This window comes from Scomber scombrus, chromosome 6 (genome assembly GCF_963691925.1).
Source record: "Scomber scombrus chromosome 6, fScoSco1.1, whole genome shotgun sequence".
Lineage (NCBI taxonomy): Eukaryota > Metazoa > Chordata > Actinopteri > Scombriformes > Scombridae > Scomber > Scomber scombrus.
The window spans coordinates 2,717,092-2,735,021 of NC_084975.1; the positions used below are offsets into that span (position 1 = coordinate 2,717,092).

At 39.3% G+C, this 17,930-nt stretch overlaps 1 protein-coding gene across 1 annotated transcript; it reads right to left on the bottom strand.

Moving 5' to 3' along the window:
• Positions 1-11,052: 11,052 nt before the first annotated feature.
• Positions 11,053-16,763, bottom strand: LOC133981859 (bone morphogenetic protein receptor type-2-like). Its single transcript, XM_062420720.1, has 10 exons — positions 16,727-16,763; positions 15,647-15,847; positions 15,161-15,316; positions 13,893-14,005; positions 13,560-13,781; positions 13,097-13,211; positions 12,630-12,787; positions 12,374-12,527; positions 11,325-11,461; positions 11,053-11,169 (listed from the first exon to the last, which is right to left on the bottom strand). The coding sequence occupies exons 1-10, from the start codon at positions 16,761-16,763 to the stop codon at positions 11,053-11,055; spliced, it is 1,410 nt and encodes a 469-aa protein (XP_062276704.1).
• Positions 16,764-17,930: the final 1,167 nt, after the last annotated feature.

The window sequence follows — 17,930 nt, forward strand, 5'->3', positions numbered from 1 at the left end:
ATGATATGCATACTGTGCACTACATCTAATATTTATATTGTAACTCTTTTAAAATCAGAGGTCACCTGGAGGTAAAGAGCAAAACTTTTATATATGTGAGGCTGATTCTCAGTTCTTCTGCAGAAAAGATTCAGCATCTGAAAATATTCACCAACAAATCATTCACACCTGCTGAGGACTCATTCAGCGTCGAGTTAATTAGTCAGTGTGAGAGACGTTGGGGCGTGTGTGTGTGTGTGTGTGTGTGCTTGGTTGGCAGGTGTCTCCACCACACACTTGTATATAAAGATGGACGAAGCGAGGTGTGAAGTTATGATTTACATTGGAGCCAGTTTGAAGGCTATATTTGCAGCATATGGTCGGTGCCATTTTTACTGTTTGGAGCCAGGAGCTTCCAAATAAAGAGTGTGTGGGGTGTTTCCTTTCCTTTCACACTCTGGAAACTTGCACACTTGGGTAACTGTAGGTACCAAGTATCATAATCAAGTAATATTAACACCTAATGAAATATTGCGTCAATAATCTGACTCAGTGTGAGTCCTGGAGCCGGTGAGAGCGGCTGGTCAATCACAGCTGTCAATCAACACCCACACAGCAGAAAGCAAAGCTACTATAAGTCTTTAACCCTCCATTAACGGAGGAAGAAGGAAGGAAAGGAAGGAAGGAAGGAAGGAAAGGAAAGGAGGGAGGAAAGAAGTGGATTGTACTAATATAGCGCTTTCTAGCCTTTTTGACCACTCAAAGCGCTTTTACACGAGCCAGTCTTCTGATTGGTGGATGACTGCTCTACTTCCTGAGCCACAGCCACCCTATAATACTTTTCGTGTTGTCATTAAGGGGTTTTAACGTTTCAGGTCGGGGGATACTAAAGGTTTGAACTTTCCCATGCTTGAAGAAACTTTACTGACCAGTGAGTCCAGATCTCTGCAGGTTTATCAGACTCCAGGTTTTCAGCTTCAAGAGGTAAAAAGTCCCACAGAAGGTGGAAAATCACAGTCTCCTTGATCTGCGGAGATTAGAGGCGAGCTGGAGAGTTCAGTCATGTTGTCTTTGCCCTGGTCTCGGTTGTTGCACCGCTCTGATGTGAAACGGTCCATAAAACACAGGGTTGTTTTTTCTTCCCTGCCTCCTCTGAACCTGGGATTCCTGACTCAAGCAGTGGCTTTTTAGGATTCAAGCCTGACGGTGGGCAGCGAGGTTCAAAGTGAATCACTTCAGGTGTTTGATGTGAATAAAATAAACTGAAAACATTTTGACAGAGGTATTCTCTAAAGCAACACGCAGACATATTCAGGTTTATTCTGACTGAAAAAATTTGGGATATATTTCAGTGAGACTGTTAACCTGCAGCCGGCTTCTTTTGTCTCTGAAAGTGGTTGGTTTTCAAAAAGTAAACATTATCTTTAAAGTCCGTGTAAAGTAAGAATATAAATGTGTTTTGAGTTTGACATACCACAGAAAAGTGTGTTGTTAACCACCCTGCCAAATTTGAATGATAAAAAAAAAAAATCGCCAAATATATGAAATTAGGCTTCAAAGTTGTGTAAAAGTCTGTTTCTTTCTTTGCTCCCAAACGCTGTGGGAGTGCGCGCCGAGTCCGCGGAAGCCCCGCCCCCTACCAAGTGTCACCTGTCAATCATAGTCACCACCTCTACCGGAAACATGGATGCTAGGCCGTAGAGCTTTCTGCTGCTAACTCAGCTGCTAGCTCGGCGGCTAACTCAGCTAACTGGCTAACTGTAGACTGTAGTAGTAGTGTGCGCTGAATTTATTCATACCTACAGCAGCAGGGGCGGGTTTATTCCAAACACCGCCAGGTTACGTAACGCAGCAGTGATTTTCAGACCCGCCCATTAAATCCAGACACAGAAATGTTGAAACACAGTTTGTGTAGCCTAGATGGTTGAAATGCTTTTTACACCTTTTTTTAGAAATCAATCATGACCTATTTAATGTGTTTCAGAAGAAAATGTCTGAATTCACTTTACAGTCTTTAAGCATTCAATGAAAGAGTCTCAAAGTCTTAAAATATGTAAAACTTACGGTCAAACTTTAATAAAGTTTGTCCTTGTATTAATAATAAAAGTGTTTCATCTTTGGTGTTTCACAGTTTCAGCTGCTACATTGAAATATTTTCAAAAGAAGTTCAAAAGCGTGGAATACATCTCCGTGGTATGAAACATGTGATTACCTTGAATTTAGAAAAGTAAAAATCAGACAGGAACCAGAACAGAAATATTGCTCAGAGGGAAAAAGATTCATGTTTCTTCAGAAATACAACTTGAGGTTTTATATGTAAGTCTGCGTCAATGTTTCATTCTTTACTTAAATTCTGAATTAGAAATAAAATATTCCTGCAGTGTCACAAGCCAACTATAAAAGTCTGATATTTTCCAAAAATTCTTGTATTAAACGGCAAACTGACAACAACACACGATGGAAAATAAGCATTGCCTACACTTCTAATATTGCAGACCAGTGAAGGTGATATCAAAGAACTGGGAAGAATTTCTGAAGTCTTGAGACGAAAAGGTTTTTGAAACGAAGCACTTCTATTCAACAACTTCTTTGACTTCAACTATAATTAAAATAACTGTCAGAACTTTTTTCTCGATTTCCCCGCAATTATTACCAGATTATATATTTCTTTCCATGAAAGCCTCTCAGGAAATTACAGATCCTAGAATAAAGCTCGACTGTGTCACTCAAGAAAAAGCTCATTTCAATTTTCTCATCTCGCTGACAAGAAGCCGGGTTGGACTCGGTTGAGACAGACTGGAGATCAGCTCGTTACCAAGTGCTGCAGGTCCTGCTTTGACCTGCTGTTGTTAAATCTACCCTTACATTTGTTACATTTTTACACATGTTTTTGTTTAGGTTAAAATGCTATTAATAAGATAATGGCACTCTAAAATGTTAGAGAGATCCACCAGGCATAGAAATTAATCATTATCCATTCTCATAATATTCTGTGAAAACTCAGACCGAGCGACCTGCCTGTTTTCTCCTTCCGCATTACGTAATTGCACGCACACCCCCACCCGGAAGAGAGTCTGTTGTCTGTTGTGGATCCACGGCATTAATAATACATCCATGATCCACGGAGATAGCCGTAAACACACAGTAGCGACTGACAATGACCGACAAAAGCAAGCCACGGCTTCCACCTCCAGCTGCTCCCACGGGGAAACAGAAAACTATATATATATATATATATAGTTTTCTGTTTCCCCGTGGGAAATATATATATAGTGCACGTTCGCGGAGGCGGAGGGGAGAGGAGTGCGGGGTTGGGACAGGAGTGAGGAGAGTTGTTGCTGTTCAAGTTTTTTTCAAAGTGCTGTGTGAAATGCAAGAAAGGTAAGAGTCGCTTTAAGGCAGATTTAGAGTCTGCACAAGTGTTTAAAGCTGAACACATCTGATGCACGATACAGACTAAAGTAGTAGTCACAGTACAGTAACTGAAATGTGCCAATCTAGGAAGTGAATGTGACAAAATTGCTGCTTTTTATGGAGAGTAACGCATGCTGCCACCACTCATACGTTTATTTTCACATTTTAACCCTTTAAAATTTGACTAAACCACATGGAGACAAAAGAAAACATCATTGACCCAGTAACAAAACATAGAAATGAGGAATGTCAGCTTGGAGAAATTCGGAGTAATGCGTCGACTGATCGAATTAGTGATGAAAACCTTCATGTATGAATCATGCATCAACAGTCGGATTTTGTGCATGATCCATGATGATGAACATACAGATAAATAGTAATAGTTACTCGTGTCTTACAGAGAGGAGCTGAGCTGTAGTTCACCCTCCACTACTGAGTCTTCCTGCAGGGTTTTTGCAGGATTTTAATTTGTCTTTCTGACCAGCGTATGAGCAGTTCTCTCTGAGAGTTTCTTCATCTACCAGATCTAATCTTGACTTCCACATTTCCTCTAAACTGCCATCTCTTAATTACATTTCGCACTGTGAGCGCTGACAACGCTTTACCATCTTTTTGTAGCCTTCCTTTGCGCGTGGGCATCAATACGTTTCATTTTCAGAGTCTCACACAGCTGCTTAGAGAAGCCCGTGGCTGCCGAGTGTTTGCACAGGGTTTGAAGAGTTGGAGTATTTGTAAAGCTTTGAAATTGGCACCAGCTGACATTCCCTAATGACAATTGTTGACTTGCCTCAGGCTTAACGAGCTGATTAAGATCCGAGACCTTGTAAAAAGAACCTGAGACTTTCTTAGGTTGCTCAAACTTTTATACTTTTGCACTAAGATGTATTTTTTTCTTCAATTTATGACACATATTGTGCTTTATGTCACCAAGAGGCTGTTTTTACATCTTTTCAATTAAAAAATATCCAAAATATGTTATTTTTGAAGGGGTGCCCAGACGTTTGCATAAAACTGCATGCGTAGGATAATTATCCTCTTTTCAGCTTCAGGTTTTTTTTTTTTTTTACAGGCTCTGTGACGTCTGCTGGTATTTAGTGGAATCCATTTTTCTCTCCAGCCGTGCAGTGTTTCCTCTGCCGTGACAGATCCACCCACATGCTCCACAGCTCTTTTCATGAAATGCTGTTCCTTTTTTCCCTCCACACATACAGTATATAATAATACATCAGTCAAAGGGACCAAACCACTACTTTTACTTTAATATATTAACAACATTTTGCTGCTAATACTTATATGTTTCTACATAGATTTTGGAGAGGGATTGCTGATATTTGAGCTCAACAACCAAGGAAGGAAAGAAGAAAGGAAGAAATGAAGGAAGGAAGGAAGGAAGGAAGGAAGGAAGGAAGGAAGGAAGGAAGGAAGAAGAAAGGAAAGAAGATAGGAAGGAGGGAAGGAAGAAAGGAAAGAAAGAAGGAAGGAAGGAAGGAATGAAGGAAGGAAGGACGGACGGACGGAAGAAGAAAGGAAGGAAGAAAGGAAAGAAGGAAGAAAGGGAGGAAGAAAGGAAGGAAAGAAGAAAGGAAGAAATGAAGGAAGGAAAGAAGGAAGGAAGGAAGGAAGGAAGAAAGGAAGGAAGAAAGGAAGGAAGGAAGAAAGGAAATAAGGAAGGAAGGAAGGAAGGACAGATGAAGGGAACATTTACCCTAACAGCTGAAAACATTGGTTAGAAAATTAGAAAATTCATCAAATGTAATAAGTTACATTACTTCGATGAAGTCATTGAAATAGTTACATTACTTATTACATTTTAAATAGAGTAACTAGTAATCTGTAATCTATTACATTTCCATAGTAACAGAACATAGTCATAGTAGTTGTCAAACTTTGTGAGAGAGGCCAAAAGAAGCTGAGAGCTCAGGATGTTGTGATGCTTTCACTGGCTCATTATTGGGGTGATTTCAGAATTTGGCATAAAACAAACATATTTTAACACCTGCATTCAAATAAACAAGCATCTGTGTACTTCCACGTGTCAGTAAAAGGCGTTTAACTTATTTATGGCCTCAGATGTTTGTAAGCAGCACAGCGAGCGAACATCACGTTTTAGTACTTCACAAATCCACTTTGTACCAGAGAGTATAAATGAAACAGCAGATGCAAAGTAAATGTTTGAGCGACTCTACACTCTTGTCTTCACTTGCACCTGCAGCTCGTCTCTACATGGGAGCATCTCCGTGGCAGAAGCCCTGAGGGAACCGCAAACATGATATGAAACGTGTCAGGCAAAACCATAACAACGCATTTGTTAATTACCCTATATAACCTTCCACAAATTGCTTGTTGTTGCCGCAGGTGTTGGGGAAGGTCCAGGTCAGAGCTGTGTGGTGACTGCATGAGAGCGAGCGTTGAGGCGGAAGGGAGGTGACGTTGTTGTACTGTAACACATAGCATTTGAACGTTGAGCCGCTTATCAGCTGGACCGCGCCATCACTCTCACAGCGGGAGTTTGAGCTGCTGAATTGAGTTTTTTTTAATTGGTTCTGCAGCGTAGCGGAGGCCGCCGCAGGAGCAACCATTTTTTGCTTCATTTTGTAGAAAAACTGCCTGCTGGGGACTCGACGTGTTGGTAATGTTGACATCCAGCTGAGAGGTTCAGTCTGTCAATAGTGAGGTCCATTTAGCTGCCACAGGTTTGCTTTGGGGGGCAGAGTAATAAAGGAGAGTGCTGTCATGCAGTTACAGGCTAACTCGGATTTATTATCAACTGGGGAATAACATTAATATTTCATTTATATTTAAATATCTGTGTTACTAACAGTATTAAGAAACGTAGGTTTGGTGCAGCTCTGGATTTGAACATCCTCAGAGCACATATATATAAAGCATGCTGATATTAGAATAGAAGCTGCTATAACTTGTATTATTAGAGATAAAGATCATGTTTTTACAGAGATGTACAATAATCTATTAATAAGAAATCAAATGGAGTAATATCTTTAAAGTGCTCATGTAAAGAGAGTGATGAGTGCTTGCTGGGATTATGTTAAAAGTTCATTTGAAGATATCAGTCAATATAAAAGCGCTGTGGGATTTCAGCTGATGTGGGACTGACTAGCAGCCATAGACTGTACATAAATAATACCATGATGTCACCCATTAGACCTCAAGTTTAGCAATTTGACACCTTGTTGGATTTGGCCATCACCATCTTTCATTTTCGGAGCCAGAAGTGAACATAATTGGACGTGAGGGTGGAGCTGATTCTAGTGCTAGATGCCAGCTTGATTAGCACTGTGCATTTACAGTCTATGGTCAACTGTGATAATACTAATGCTAATAAATAGGTATGTAATGCACATCAGATTGTGTTATGGTTGGAGATCCTGCTGGAAACATTTTTGAAGTTGGGTTTTATTTTTTCATCTTGTACACAAACAGAATGAATCTTTAGCTTGTTTTTAAAAATGTTTTGAACAACATAGAGGTCTGTAAAATTTAAAATTCAGGGTAAATGAGAAAAAAATATCCATGCTTTATGTTGTCATTGCACTAAAATAGCACTTTCTTGGTGTGACCTACAAGTTAAAATCAAAAGAATCAACCAACTCTAGTCATAGTCAATTCTGATTTTAGATTCAAGACTCAAGATTTAATAATTTATCACAGTATCAACAAACAGACAGTGATGCATTCTGGGTTGCGGATTGCTTCGGGGGTAACTTCTGTTATGGATGCGAGATGTACTGGTCTTAATTCTGCTGAGTCTTTCACCTGGAGGGAGGTTATGATTGAATGGAGGGGTTGTCAGGGTGTGAGGAGCCTTTTAAAACTTTAAAAACTTTCAACTGAATGTGGATGTGGTAGAGTTTTAGAAATGGTGGGGAGTTCACATCCAATTATTTTTTTGTTCGGCAGCTTTTTCTCACGGGCTGTAAACCTAACCCTAACATACAGTTATTAAGAAAGTGAGCAAACTTTCTACTGGTGCTCTGCAGAACTGTAGACACTCAACATTTTTCTTTAGTTGTGTTAAAAAGAAATGTCTTTGGTGAGCTTTCTTATGGATGATGGTGACGTAGTCTTCTCATTTCAAGGAGGAGGAGATTGTAGTCCTAGGAAATTTGAAATGATCAATTTTCTCTCCATCACAAGTTCTTTAGTTGTAAGCCGTCTCATTATTACAGGAAATCAGTCCCACCAGTGTCGTAATCATCACAGCAGCTCAACTTCATCTTCTAATACCCCCTTTTCCACCGAGCTTGAGCCGGTGCTGGTTCGGAGCCAGAGCCTGACTAAGCACCGGCTCTTTGCTTTTCCCCCGCCAAACCTCCAGCCCCGAGCCTCAGAACGGGTGCCAAAGCGAGCAGCAACTCTTTGCTGGTCTAAAGCAAGAACCAATTACGTCAGCGGGCTGGGGGCGGGGCTAACGTTTATTAGCCGGCTAGCGGGGCTAATGTTTATAAGCAGACTAGCGGGGTTAACGTTCATTAGCTCACTAGCGTGGCTAACAGTCATTTACAGAAGGTTAAACATTTGTTGATTACAAGCACTATTTTTTATCATTTTTTGCCAGAGCTGTCTTCTTCTTCTTCTTCTTCTTCTTCTTCTTCTTCTTCTTCGTTTCGGGCAGGCTAGATGCCTTGCAGCATGTTGCTGCCTCTCACTGGTGAATCATGGAAGTGCTTCAATGGCGCGCGCTGGCTACGTTATACAGTGACGTAATCGCGTGGTTCCTTGCCGGTGGAAAAGCAACAAGTTCGTAAGAGATGCTCGGGTTAGCACCAACTGAGCAATGGCTCTGAACCAGCACCGGCTCCAGCTTGGTGGAAAAGGGGTATAAAAAAACCACGCCTCAGTTTAGGAAGGTGGTATATCGTGAAAATGAGAGTAACAGAAGATGTAGAATTTACAGCCAATTCAACATATTCAAATGATGGATAGCAACCAAAAGAAAGAAGTTTACTTTTTTTTTTAAAGTAATTATATTAAACTGCAACCCCCCCACCTTTCCCAGTGGACCCCAGGCCATGCAGGGAGTTCCTTACACCCAGTTTGATTGAGCCAAGTTTCTGTTAATAGGACACAATCCAATTTATTAGAGATAATCATATAATTTATAATGAAAGTTTGTTTTAGCTAATGATGTAATATTTAACGAGGCCATATTTAAACGTAGAAGAAGCCAGAGTGGTGGGCTGAAATCTGGAGGGCTTTATGCTTATAAGACATCTGGCAGCTCTTGAGATGTATCAGGTAAAATTTAAAAATGTAATCCTATCTTAATTGAAAGGTACCACGTCAGTTATTTAAAAAGAAATGTAATCCCCAAAATATCCACATTTAAATGAAATAAACTAATGATAAATAAATTAGAATGTTATCTACAAAATGTTGTCTGTCATACTCAATTGAAGTGTTTCTCATGTAGTGTGAAAAACAAAGGTCTGTGGTAACTATTCCTGGTTTACTGTGTTACACAAAATGACAAGGTAACTACTCGAAAGGCTATATGTGTACATTTTAACTGCATAGGACAGCATAATAACAATTCTAAACATGAGCGAATTCATGATACCTGATAAGGAAAAGGTGCCTCAGTTTTCTGATTCTTGTTCAAGTGTATTGACTGTATTATGATTTTAGATATCTGTGCAGTCTGTCAACTATTTCACTGACATTGCTGTCAAAGTCTAGATCAAACACAAATTACATGAGCATGAACTACAAACATATCTACAGGTTTCACTGGAAATAAGTTCCTCTCCTGTTTGACTCATCAAAGTGGCAGTTCATTTCAGTAGCTAAGTCTAAATGTCTACACAGACAGAGAGAGAGATGGTGTGTGTAACGTGTATCTACTTATTGCAGTGTCCAATAAATGCCCGGGTCTGAATGCGTCTAAATGCACCCGACGGAAACCTTTCCGCTTCGCCGCGGCCCGACGTGCGCAAGGGGGCGAGGTCCCGCCCAACGCTGCTCGCAGCTTTAATTTCATATGAAGTTACATTCAAAAAGATGGGAGGGTTAGGAGCTTGGTCTAATATAGTCTATAAATGGTTGCCAGATTTTCACAAATGTAGTCGAGGAGCCACAGCTCAGAGGACGAGAAGACTTCCATTGAAGAAGGATCAATCTTCGTGCTAAAAGAGTGACAAATATTGTTATTTTAAATTTAGTTCCGGATAGGTTATTGTTTTCTCCTGCTACTCCAAAAAAGCCATTAAAAGATCTGAAGATCTGATGGCTGAATTGTCAATTTGAAAATGTCTGATAGTGTTTTGAAGGTTGAACTCCAGTAAGTGGACAAATTAGGAAATTGCCAGAATGAGTGTGCTAGAGAGGCAGGTGAGAGTTTGCAACCCTAACCCTAATCTTAACCACTGATCCAAAAAAATCAGCTTCTTTCCAATAGGAGACACAGCTTTTGTGCCCAATTGGACAAGCTGTCTCCAATCAACTGGTCCTAAGTCTAAAAAATGTGTCTAGAAAAGTAGCTTGAGACAGAAATACACATACAAACACTTAAACACCTGACTTAACACCTGATACATACTCACTGCATAGTTACGCATGTACCTATTACATCATGGAACAACAGTTATGTAAACAAAGTCCAGCATACAACACAGGGCCTTCTAGAGATTTATTCAATTTAATTTAGACCCCAAAAAACAAAAACAACAAAGATACTGACAAAAAATAACTCACAACCTCAACCACACCAATCACAGAAGTTTTTTTTTGTTTTTTTGTTTTTTGTTTTTTTACAATAGTCATATGGCCTTTTTCACATCAGTCAAGTTATGGTAGGAAAAGTACAGGTGTTACTCATGAAATTGACAATGGCTCTGCTCTATTAAAATGCCTCAGTAAACAACAACAGTATGACGGTGAGAAACCAAAACAGCCAAATTGAATTCATCCAATCATTGTATTATATACTCCTGTTCAAATTGCCCTTTGTGTGTTCTTGCTCACTAGCTTTACTTATTGGAACATTTACATCTATCAGAGACATCACTGGCATTATGAACAGTGTTAGTACCGCCTGTGATTTTGCTGCTATGTGAAGCCTGCAGTCAAAGTATCTTCTGAAAAAAAAGATTATTATTTCCCTACAAAACCTAAATCATGTATGACAGTTATGTAAAATTAGACAAAGGAGCAAACAATACAAACAAACCCCACCCTGTTGTTGAAAATAAAGAAATAACATTTTTTTTTTGTTCTCATTGAAAAATAAGAATCCAAAAGAAAGACAGAGTGTAATGGAAACATGTTTAAATCAAGAGGCTTACCTATAAAGTTCTACCTGATCATTTAGAAAAGCTAAAAAGTAGTGACTAGTGCTGCAACTAAGGATTACGTTCATTATCAATTAATCTGTCAATTATTTTCTCGATTCATTGATTAGTTGTTTAGTCAGTAAAATGTTGACTGTCATAGAGGACAAAGATACCAGAAAATGTTCACATCTGAGGAGCTGGAACCAGAGTTATTTGATCATTTTTTCTTTACAAAATGGCTTAAAACAATTAATTGATAATCAAAATAGTCAGCGACTAATCAATTTATAGACTAATCATTGCAGCTCTAGAAGTAAAAGAAAACATTACAAGTGCTCAATATGTTGGCTACAGGACAAGATGAAAAAGATCATAAGGAGTGACAAGATTGAAGGGAGACTAATCTGTCCGCAACACACGGAGCTGTCAGCCTGGCGTCCGGGTCACTGTCCCAACACTCGCTCAGTAGCTCCAGCAGCACAGATCCCTGAGAGTTTTAAATAGTCAGTCAATACATTCACTTTCATTAGATTCAGAATTCCATGAGAAGTCCAAAACATTTATCTTTATTATCTTTATTACTTCCAGGCCAACACAATAACAACTGTATGTCCAAACAAGAGGCATCATGTGGAGGAATACCTGAGGTAGCAGTTTCCAGTTGTCAGGTATGGAGGGTCTCTTTTCCAAGTAAAACACATACCAGGTGAGGTTCTCCAGTGTCATACTGGCTCCCAGCTCAGATTCATAAGGCATGAGATGCTGTGGAGCAATACGGCCTGCAGATGGAGACATTTGTATGAATTTTAACATCCATTTAGCACCATCAGAGATAAAGTGTGTCCGAGCAGTGCACAGAAATACAGCTCATTATGCACATCAACATCAAAAGGAAAGTAAAAACAGAAATTGTGAAAATCTGACAGCATTGACTCATGTGATAGCCATTATGCCAAACTGAATGAAGGGTTTAACATAACTCATCTCACTGCTCTGCCTGAGATTTAGTTTTTTCAAATTCAAGAGCAATTTTGAAACTGATTGAGCACTTGGTATCTGCAGTCATTCTTATGTGATGTTGGAAATTTGGTTTTCATTCATAATTATCATATGGTTAATGAGAACCTATATAATTCCCTGTAAGTGACACAAGTTCAATCCAAAGATCCCAGGGACACTATCATTGTTCATGAGAATATCCCAAAGCTTTCTGGAGTAAAATGTTTCCCACATTGTTAATTATAATCTTTCTTTGTGCCCCAAATTATGTTTATCTGATACATTTTCCACAATATGTAACTTAAGTTGTGAGAAGGAGTAGATGATATTTTTGGTATCCTCATGTCAAATATACAGCTGATGTGTGCTGGAAAAAGGTACTAAAGCCATCTCTGAAGCAATGGTTGAAATTACTTAAAGAAGTTTTCTTTTATTTCTATGTTGTTCTGTTTTGTTTGTTTGTGTCATTATTTTTTGTTCCTCTCATTTTTTGATGATCATATTTTGTAAGTTTGACATACATGCTTAACACAGAATAAGTATAATGGTAAAAGATAGATAAATTGTTGTGATACACCAGATTAAATGCCCATTTGTGGCTCCACTAGCTCCACTTAAAAAGTACCATGACAAAATTTAAAATGATCCAAGGCTACCCCATTATGTTATATATAGGCCAAGAGGAATTTTACCTTTAAATAAATCAGAGCAGCGCATCCAAATCTCCCACAGCAATAGTCCTAAAGCATAGATGTCCCCCTGCAGACACCAGCCACTGTGTAGGTTTACAAAGCCTTCCAGGATCTCAGGAGACATGTAGCACAAAGTGCCTACCTGAGCATGGGCCTGCAGATGGACAGGAATCTGAACTGTTATTCTGTATGCTTTCATTTATTCTGAAAGGTTCTAATCCTGCAATACTAAATTATGTCTCCTAACAGGTCTCACCACTGTGTTTCTTATGTAGCTCTGTTGCTGCCGAGGCCCGGAACATGAACGCAGGATGGTGGAGCAACCAAAATCACTCAGGGCGCAGGTACCATCTGCTCTCACAAGCACATTGAAGCTGCTGAGGTCTCTGTGGGCCACTGGAGGTTTATGCACATCTGGAAGAAAAGAAACGTACAGTATAATTGAACATAGTTGTGGATTGGAGTTATTAATGCAGTGGGCCGAGAAAGACTTGTATATTCATTCATTCGTTTACTGTACATTTTTGCTTGTGGCTGTTAGGAGGAAGCCGCCACTACATGACAATTTAACCACTGAACTAAAATTCTGTTAATGGTTAAAAATGGGCATATATATACATAGATAGCAGAGCTGTCTACATAGGTAGGCCATAACATGGACAAGCACACACACACATACACAAACACACACACATATCTTCACAGTGATGTTCTGGCAAATACCATTGCTGTGAAGGTCAGAGTGGAGATAGGAAAGTCCCTGTGATAAAGACTGGCAGAGCTTCAGTGACACAATCCAGCTGGTGGTGTGCTTGCACAAAAAGGAGTGGAGAGAACCCTGAAATCAAAGGATCAAAGGGACCTTAATTATTTATGTCCAAAAACGTGATTATTATAGAGTTCGCTTCAGATAAACAATGATAGTATGAGTGTGAGAGGATGTGGTAGACTTGAACATGTGTGGCATGCAAATTCATTTTACTGGACTACAGGAAATGATCATTTTCCTCAACAAAACATTTGAATAGGAACTTGCTGCTCCATAGAGTTTACATGACTGCAAAGCATACATCAGACTCCTTTTCCTGACCATTCACCTAGACCCTTGAATAACTTTTGACTTTTTTGTCTCAGAAAATGGCAAAATGCACAATTAATTTTCCTTCAACAAATGATAACCACTCACATGTTCAGCAAATTCCAGGACTGTGAGCCAACTGTCACCATCTGGTTTCCTTGCAGTGCCCAGGAAGTGGGCAATCCCAGCATGCTTCAACAATGGGAGTTCATAAACCTCCTTCTCTGTGATAAAATGACATTTCGAGCTTGTAGGGATAACCTTCACTGCCACCACGGATCCCTTGTACTTCCCCTGCCAAACGGTGGCAAAATGTCCATGGGCCACAGTCTGAAACATATAATAACATACAGGTACAAGTTCACTTAACTATATGATTTTCCAATACTTTGCTCACTGCTGACCATAAAATATACAAGTCAATTTGATAGCTTTGCCTACCTGCTGTAGTTCAACGTCAGCAATGTCAATCTCTGCGGCTTTTGATGTTAGGCAGGAACACAGTGGTGAGACATGTGAATCATCAGGGGAGGCTTGTTGGCTCGCCTCTAAAGCTATAACAGTGGACAAGTAATGTAATGAAGATACACTAGTTCAAGGAAATCTGACACTACCATTCCCTTTCATTTTGTGTTATTTTTAACAGTCTCATTTTTCCTCATTGCAGTCCTGAAAGGTTTTAATCCTTGTATAAATTATTAGGTCACCCACTATTCATTTTAAACTAGCCTAAGTGAATAGGCACATAGACAAAGAAATATGATTGAAGAAAGGACAGGAGGTAAAAGGGGGCATTATAGCAGAGATAAACACCAAGGCCAGTCCAGCAGCGAGAATGTAACTGTTTCAAGGTTGCACAATGATATCATGAGAGCTGAATAAGGCAGAGGATGTACTGTAAATCAACACTTTCTTTTTTCCTTTGTAAGGGCAACAATAATATAGCCTGTGTGATCTGGATCCAGCTCTAAGACACTTAAAGTAATATGCAGGGGCTATTAACTCCAAGGATGAGCAGAAACATGGAAGCCGAGTTATCTAAATCTGAAGGTTCTAGTATACTTCCCTCCCGTGTGCTGATGATATTGTAAAATTGTGACAGCACAGTCCACCATAAAGGCACTTAATTGATTCTAGTTAATTCCCACATTTGCACTATTCAGTAAGTACTGTACACTATTATCTATGAAAACAAAATTATTCCTTTTTATATCATGCAATTGCTCCCTGAGAAAGGTGTTAAGACATGTCACTCCAATAACATTAACTGCAATCAAGACGTTTCAGTGTTGTCCACTGGAGGGGAATGTCATAAAATAAACAGAAAAATAGCCACTAATTGAAAATGAAAGTTTTACCCAAGTGACGATAATTATCTCGAAGGAGGTTTCTCCATTTCACAGCAACAATCAGGAGTATGACAAAGAGAAGAACTCCCAAATGTCCAAACAGAATCACTAAAGTTGGATATTCTGTGAAAAAAAGAAACACACTTATTTTCTTTAGAGTCTAATATGAGGTTTCTTCATTAGTAGCCATTAAGTGAATATCATGTTAAAAAATGTAAGTTGAATTTTTTTCACTTTAATGACAGATTTTCAAACAAAAGGAGGGTAGAGGATGTAGTCTGTCTGGAGCGAACTTAGGGGGGAACAAAACATGAAATAATGACCACATTTTTTGCGATGAAAAGAAAATTGTCGTCATACCTACAGAAGCGGGTGGAAGCTCTTTGGGCTCCGGGGTCCAGGTCATGTTACTATTGCAGAGGTCCGTGTTGCACACACATTTAATGAAACGGTTGTTAAAGCGTGTTTGTGGCCTGCAGGTTGCATCTGGGCAAATTTTTTCAACTATATCACAAGCTGGAGCAGAAAAAATAATGACACAACAGACACTTAAAAAACATGAGCATCCTACTTAGTCCAAAAGGATGTATATATTACATAATATAGACATAACTAGACATAGACTTAGACATAATTAACCTATTTAGCCAGTAGCAGTCAGATGTGCCGTAAAGGCCTGATTTAGGCTGGATATGAGGCTTAAATAGTTAAATCATCTGATGACATTTTAAGAGTAAAAATGTTTATGACTTGTGATAAGGGTTATGGTTAGGGGTTAGGGTCTGACACAAGAACAGAATCCATAATGTTTAGTCTACTCCAGTGGTTCTGATCCAGGTTCCTTACCAAGAACGTCAACCTTTGGCTGGCTGTTGTTGACCATAAAATAGCCGACACAGCAGCGGGTCTTTTCGCAAAGCTGCACCGAGCCACTCACATCGCCAACATATCTATATACGTCGTTGTGTGGGTTCAGTGGATTCAGTTGGAATGCACACTTTCTTTTTTCAATCGAAGACTGGTTGGAGATAAGTAGAAGGATGCATTCTAGGAAGAGAAAGTGAAACAGACAGCTGCTTTAGATGATTAGGATGTGGATTCATTGAGAAAAAGTGACAAGAGACTTTGTTATCCAGGCTTTATGGCAACTCTTGTACTCTATAGTGCTGGTTGTTTATATATTAAATATAAACTACATATATTTATTTATGTATCAATTATGCAAAGACTTAATGTTATTTGTTCAAGGTTCTAACATGACAAGCAGATTTATGACTACTTTAGATCAGTCTAAAGTTTGCCTGTAGATATAATAAAAAATCAAGATGCCATATGTGCATCTTATCAGTAGCCTCAACATTACTTCAACACCTCTGAGTGTTCCAGTCTACTGCTATCACATTGTTCCTGACCCTGGAATTGCTTCAAGACTTATTTCAGTATATTGCTATTTTCCTGAATTGTTTCCTGACGCTTGATGATGCAGAGAAAGATCTGCTACAATCCACAAAACATTTTTTTTCCTTCTGAGATCAATCTTTCAGCGCTATATTTACTGGACATATGCTGGTAGCATACCTATCTCTTTCCATTAACTGGCTTATCTATCATTAACTCTGGAAAGGTTAGAGGGTTCTGAGGCAAGTGAAAAAACTGGAGCAAGTATGTCCCTGTATAACTGAAATCTGAGCTGAAAGGAATGACTAAAATCATTGAGTTTTGTGAGTTAGTGTTTTTGAAATCAGTTACAGCAGGCACACTTCTATTGAACTGCTACTAAACTTACATTACAGTGCTTCAGCAACATATAATCTAATTATCATGACATTGTTAATTGTGGCCCTGGAAGTCAATTAAAAAGATTCACAAGGAAAATAAACCAACACATGGAGCTTAGAAGCTTTAAATAATAGAAAATGAACTCACCCAAAGTCAAAATCAGTCGCCACAGCTGCAGGATCATGGTGACTCTGAGGCTAGACCAGCCAAGCAGGGAGTGATTTTTTATCAGTCCTGGGAATGTGAGAGGAGTTTCCCACGTTTCCCAGCATCACTCCCACTGCCACACACCTGCATGTACCACATGTACCTTCAGCCAAATAATAGGCTGTGGGAATACATAACATTTATCAACATAATAATCTCCCACTTAAGGAATATCATCTACAGTCAGGTGTGATGTTGTCTGCAGCTGATTCAAATGATATGAGGGCCACAAGTAAACTGAAGAGCTCCCAAAGAAAATCACAGGAGCCACAAAAGGAAGATCTCCTGTTGTGATTGATTTAAAAAAAAAAAAGTTTATATCACACCACAAACACCCATTCTTCATTCTTCTCTTTATACATTCAAACGCTAAACTAAGATGGTGAACAAGGCAAAAATAACAACAACTTTATTTATATAGCACCTTTTAAAAGAGTTTACAAAGTGCTTTGATAGACAAAGCAAAGGCAGTACAATAAAAAGCAAAGACCCACAACACAGAGAGCAGTAACAAGGCCAACATTAAAGCTGCAAGCAGCGTTGGGCGGGACCTCGCCCCCTTGCGCAGGTCGGGCCGCGGCGAAGCGGAAAGGTTTCCGTCGGGTGCATTTTTATGCATTCAGACCCGGCATTTATCGGACACTGCAATAAGTAGATACACGTTACACACACAATCTCTCTCTCTGTCTGTGTAGACATTTAGACTGAGCCACTGAAATGAACTGCCACTTTGATGAGTCAAACAGGAGAGGAACTTATTTCCAGTGAAACCTGTAGATATGTTTGTATTTCATGCTCATGTAATTCGTGTTTGATTTAGACTTTGACAGCAATGTCAGTGAAATAGTTGACAGACTGCACAGATATCTAAAATCATAATAATACAGTCAATAAACTTGAACAAGAATCAAAAAACTTCCTTCCGTATCATGACAAGTTTTCTCCACTGGGTGGCACACTAAGACCACAAATGAACCTGGCTCAGCCAACACACAGTCGTTGCCATGGTAGTTAACGACTGCAGAGCATTGCAGACTGGAGATGTGGGATTGAATGGGAGAGGAACAGGGTGCACATGTGTATCCGCAGATCAAAAAGTGTAAAACATAGCCGGACCAAATTACACACATCTATAGATGAGACT

Coding starts and splice junctions, on each gene's coding strand:
- LOC133981859 (XM_062420720.1), bottom strand. CDS start 16,763: ATGATCCTGCAGCTGTGGCGACTGATTTTGACTTTGG. Junction 13,782..13,892: donor CTGACGTTGAACTACAGCAG/GTAGGCAAAGCT, acceptor TATATGTTTCAG/ACTGTGGCCCATGGACATTT. Junction 12,788..13,096: donor CTCTGACCTTCACAGCAATG/GTATTTGCCAGA, acceptor CTTTTCTTCCAG/ATGTGCATAAACCTCCAGTG.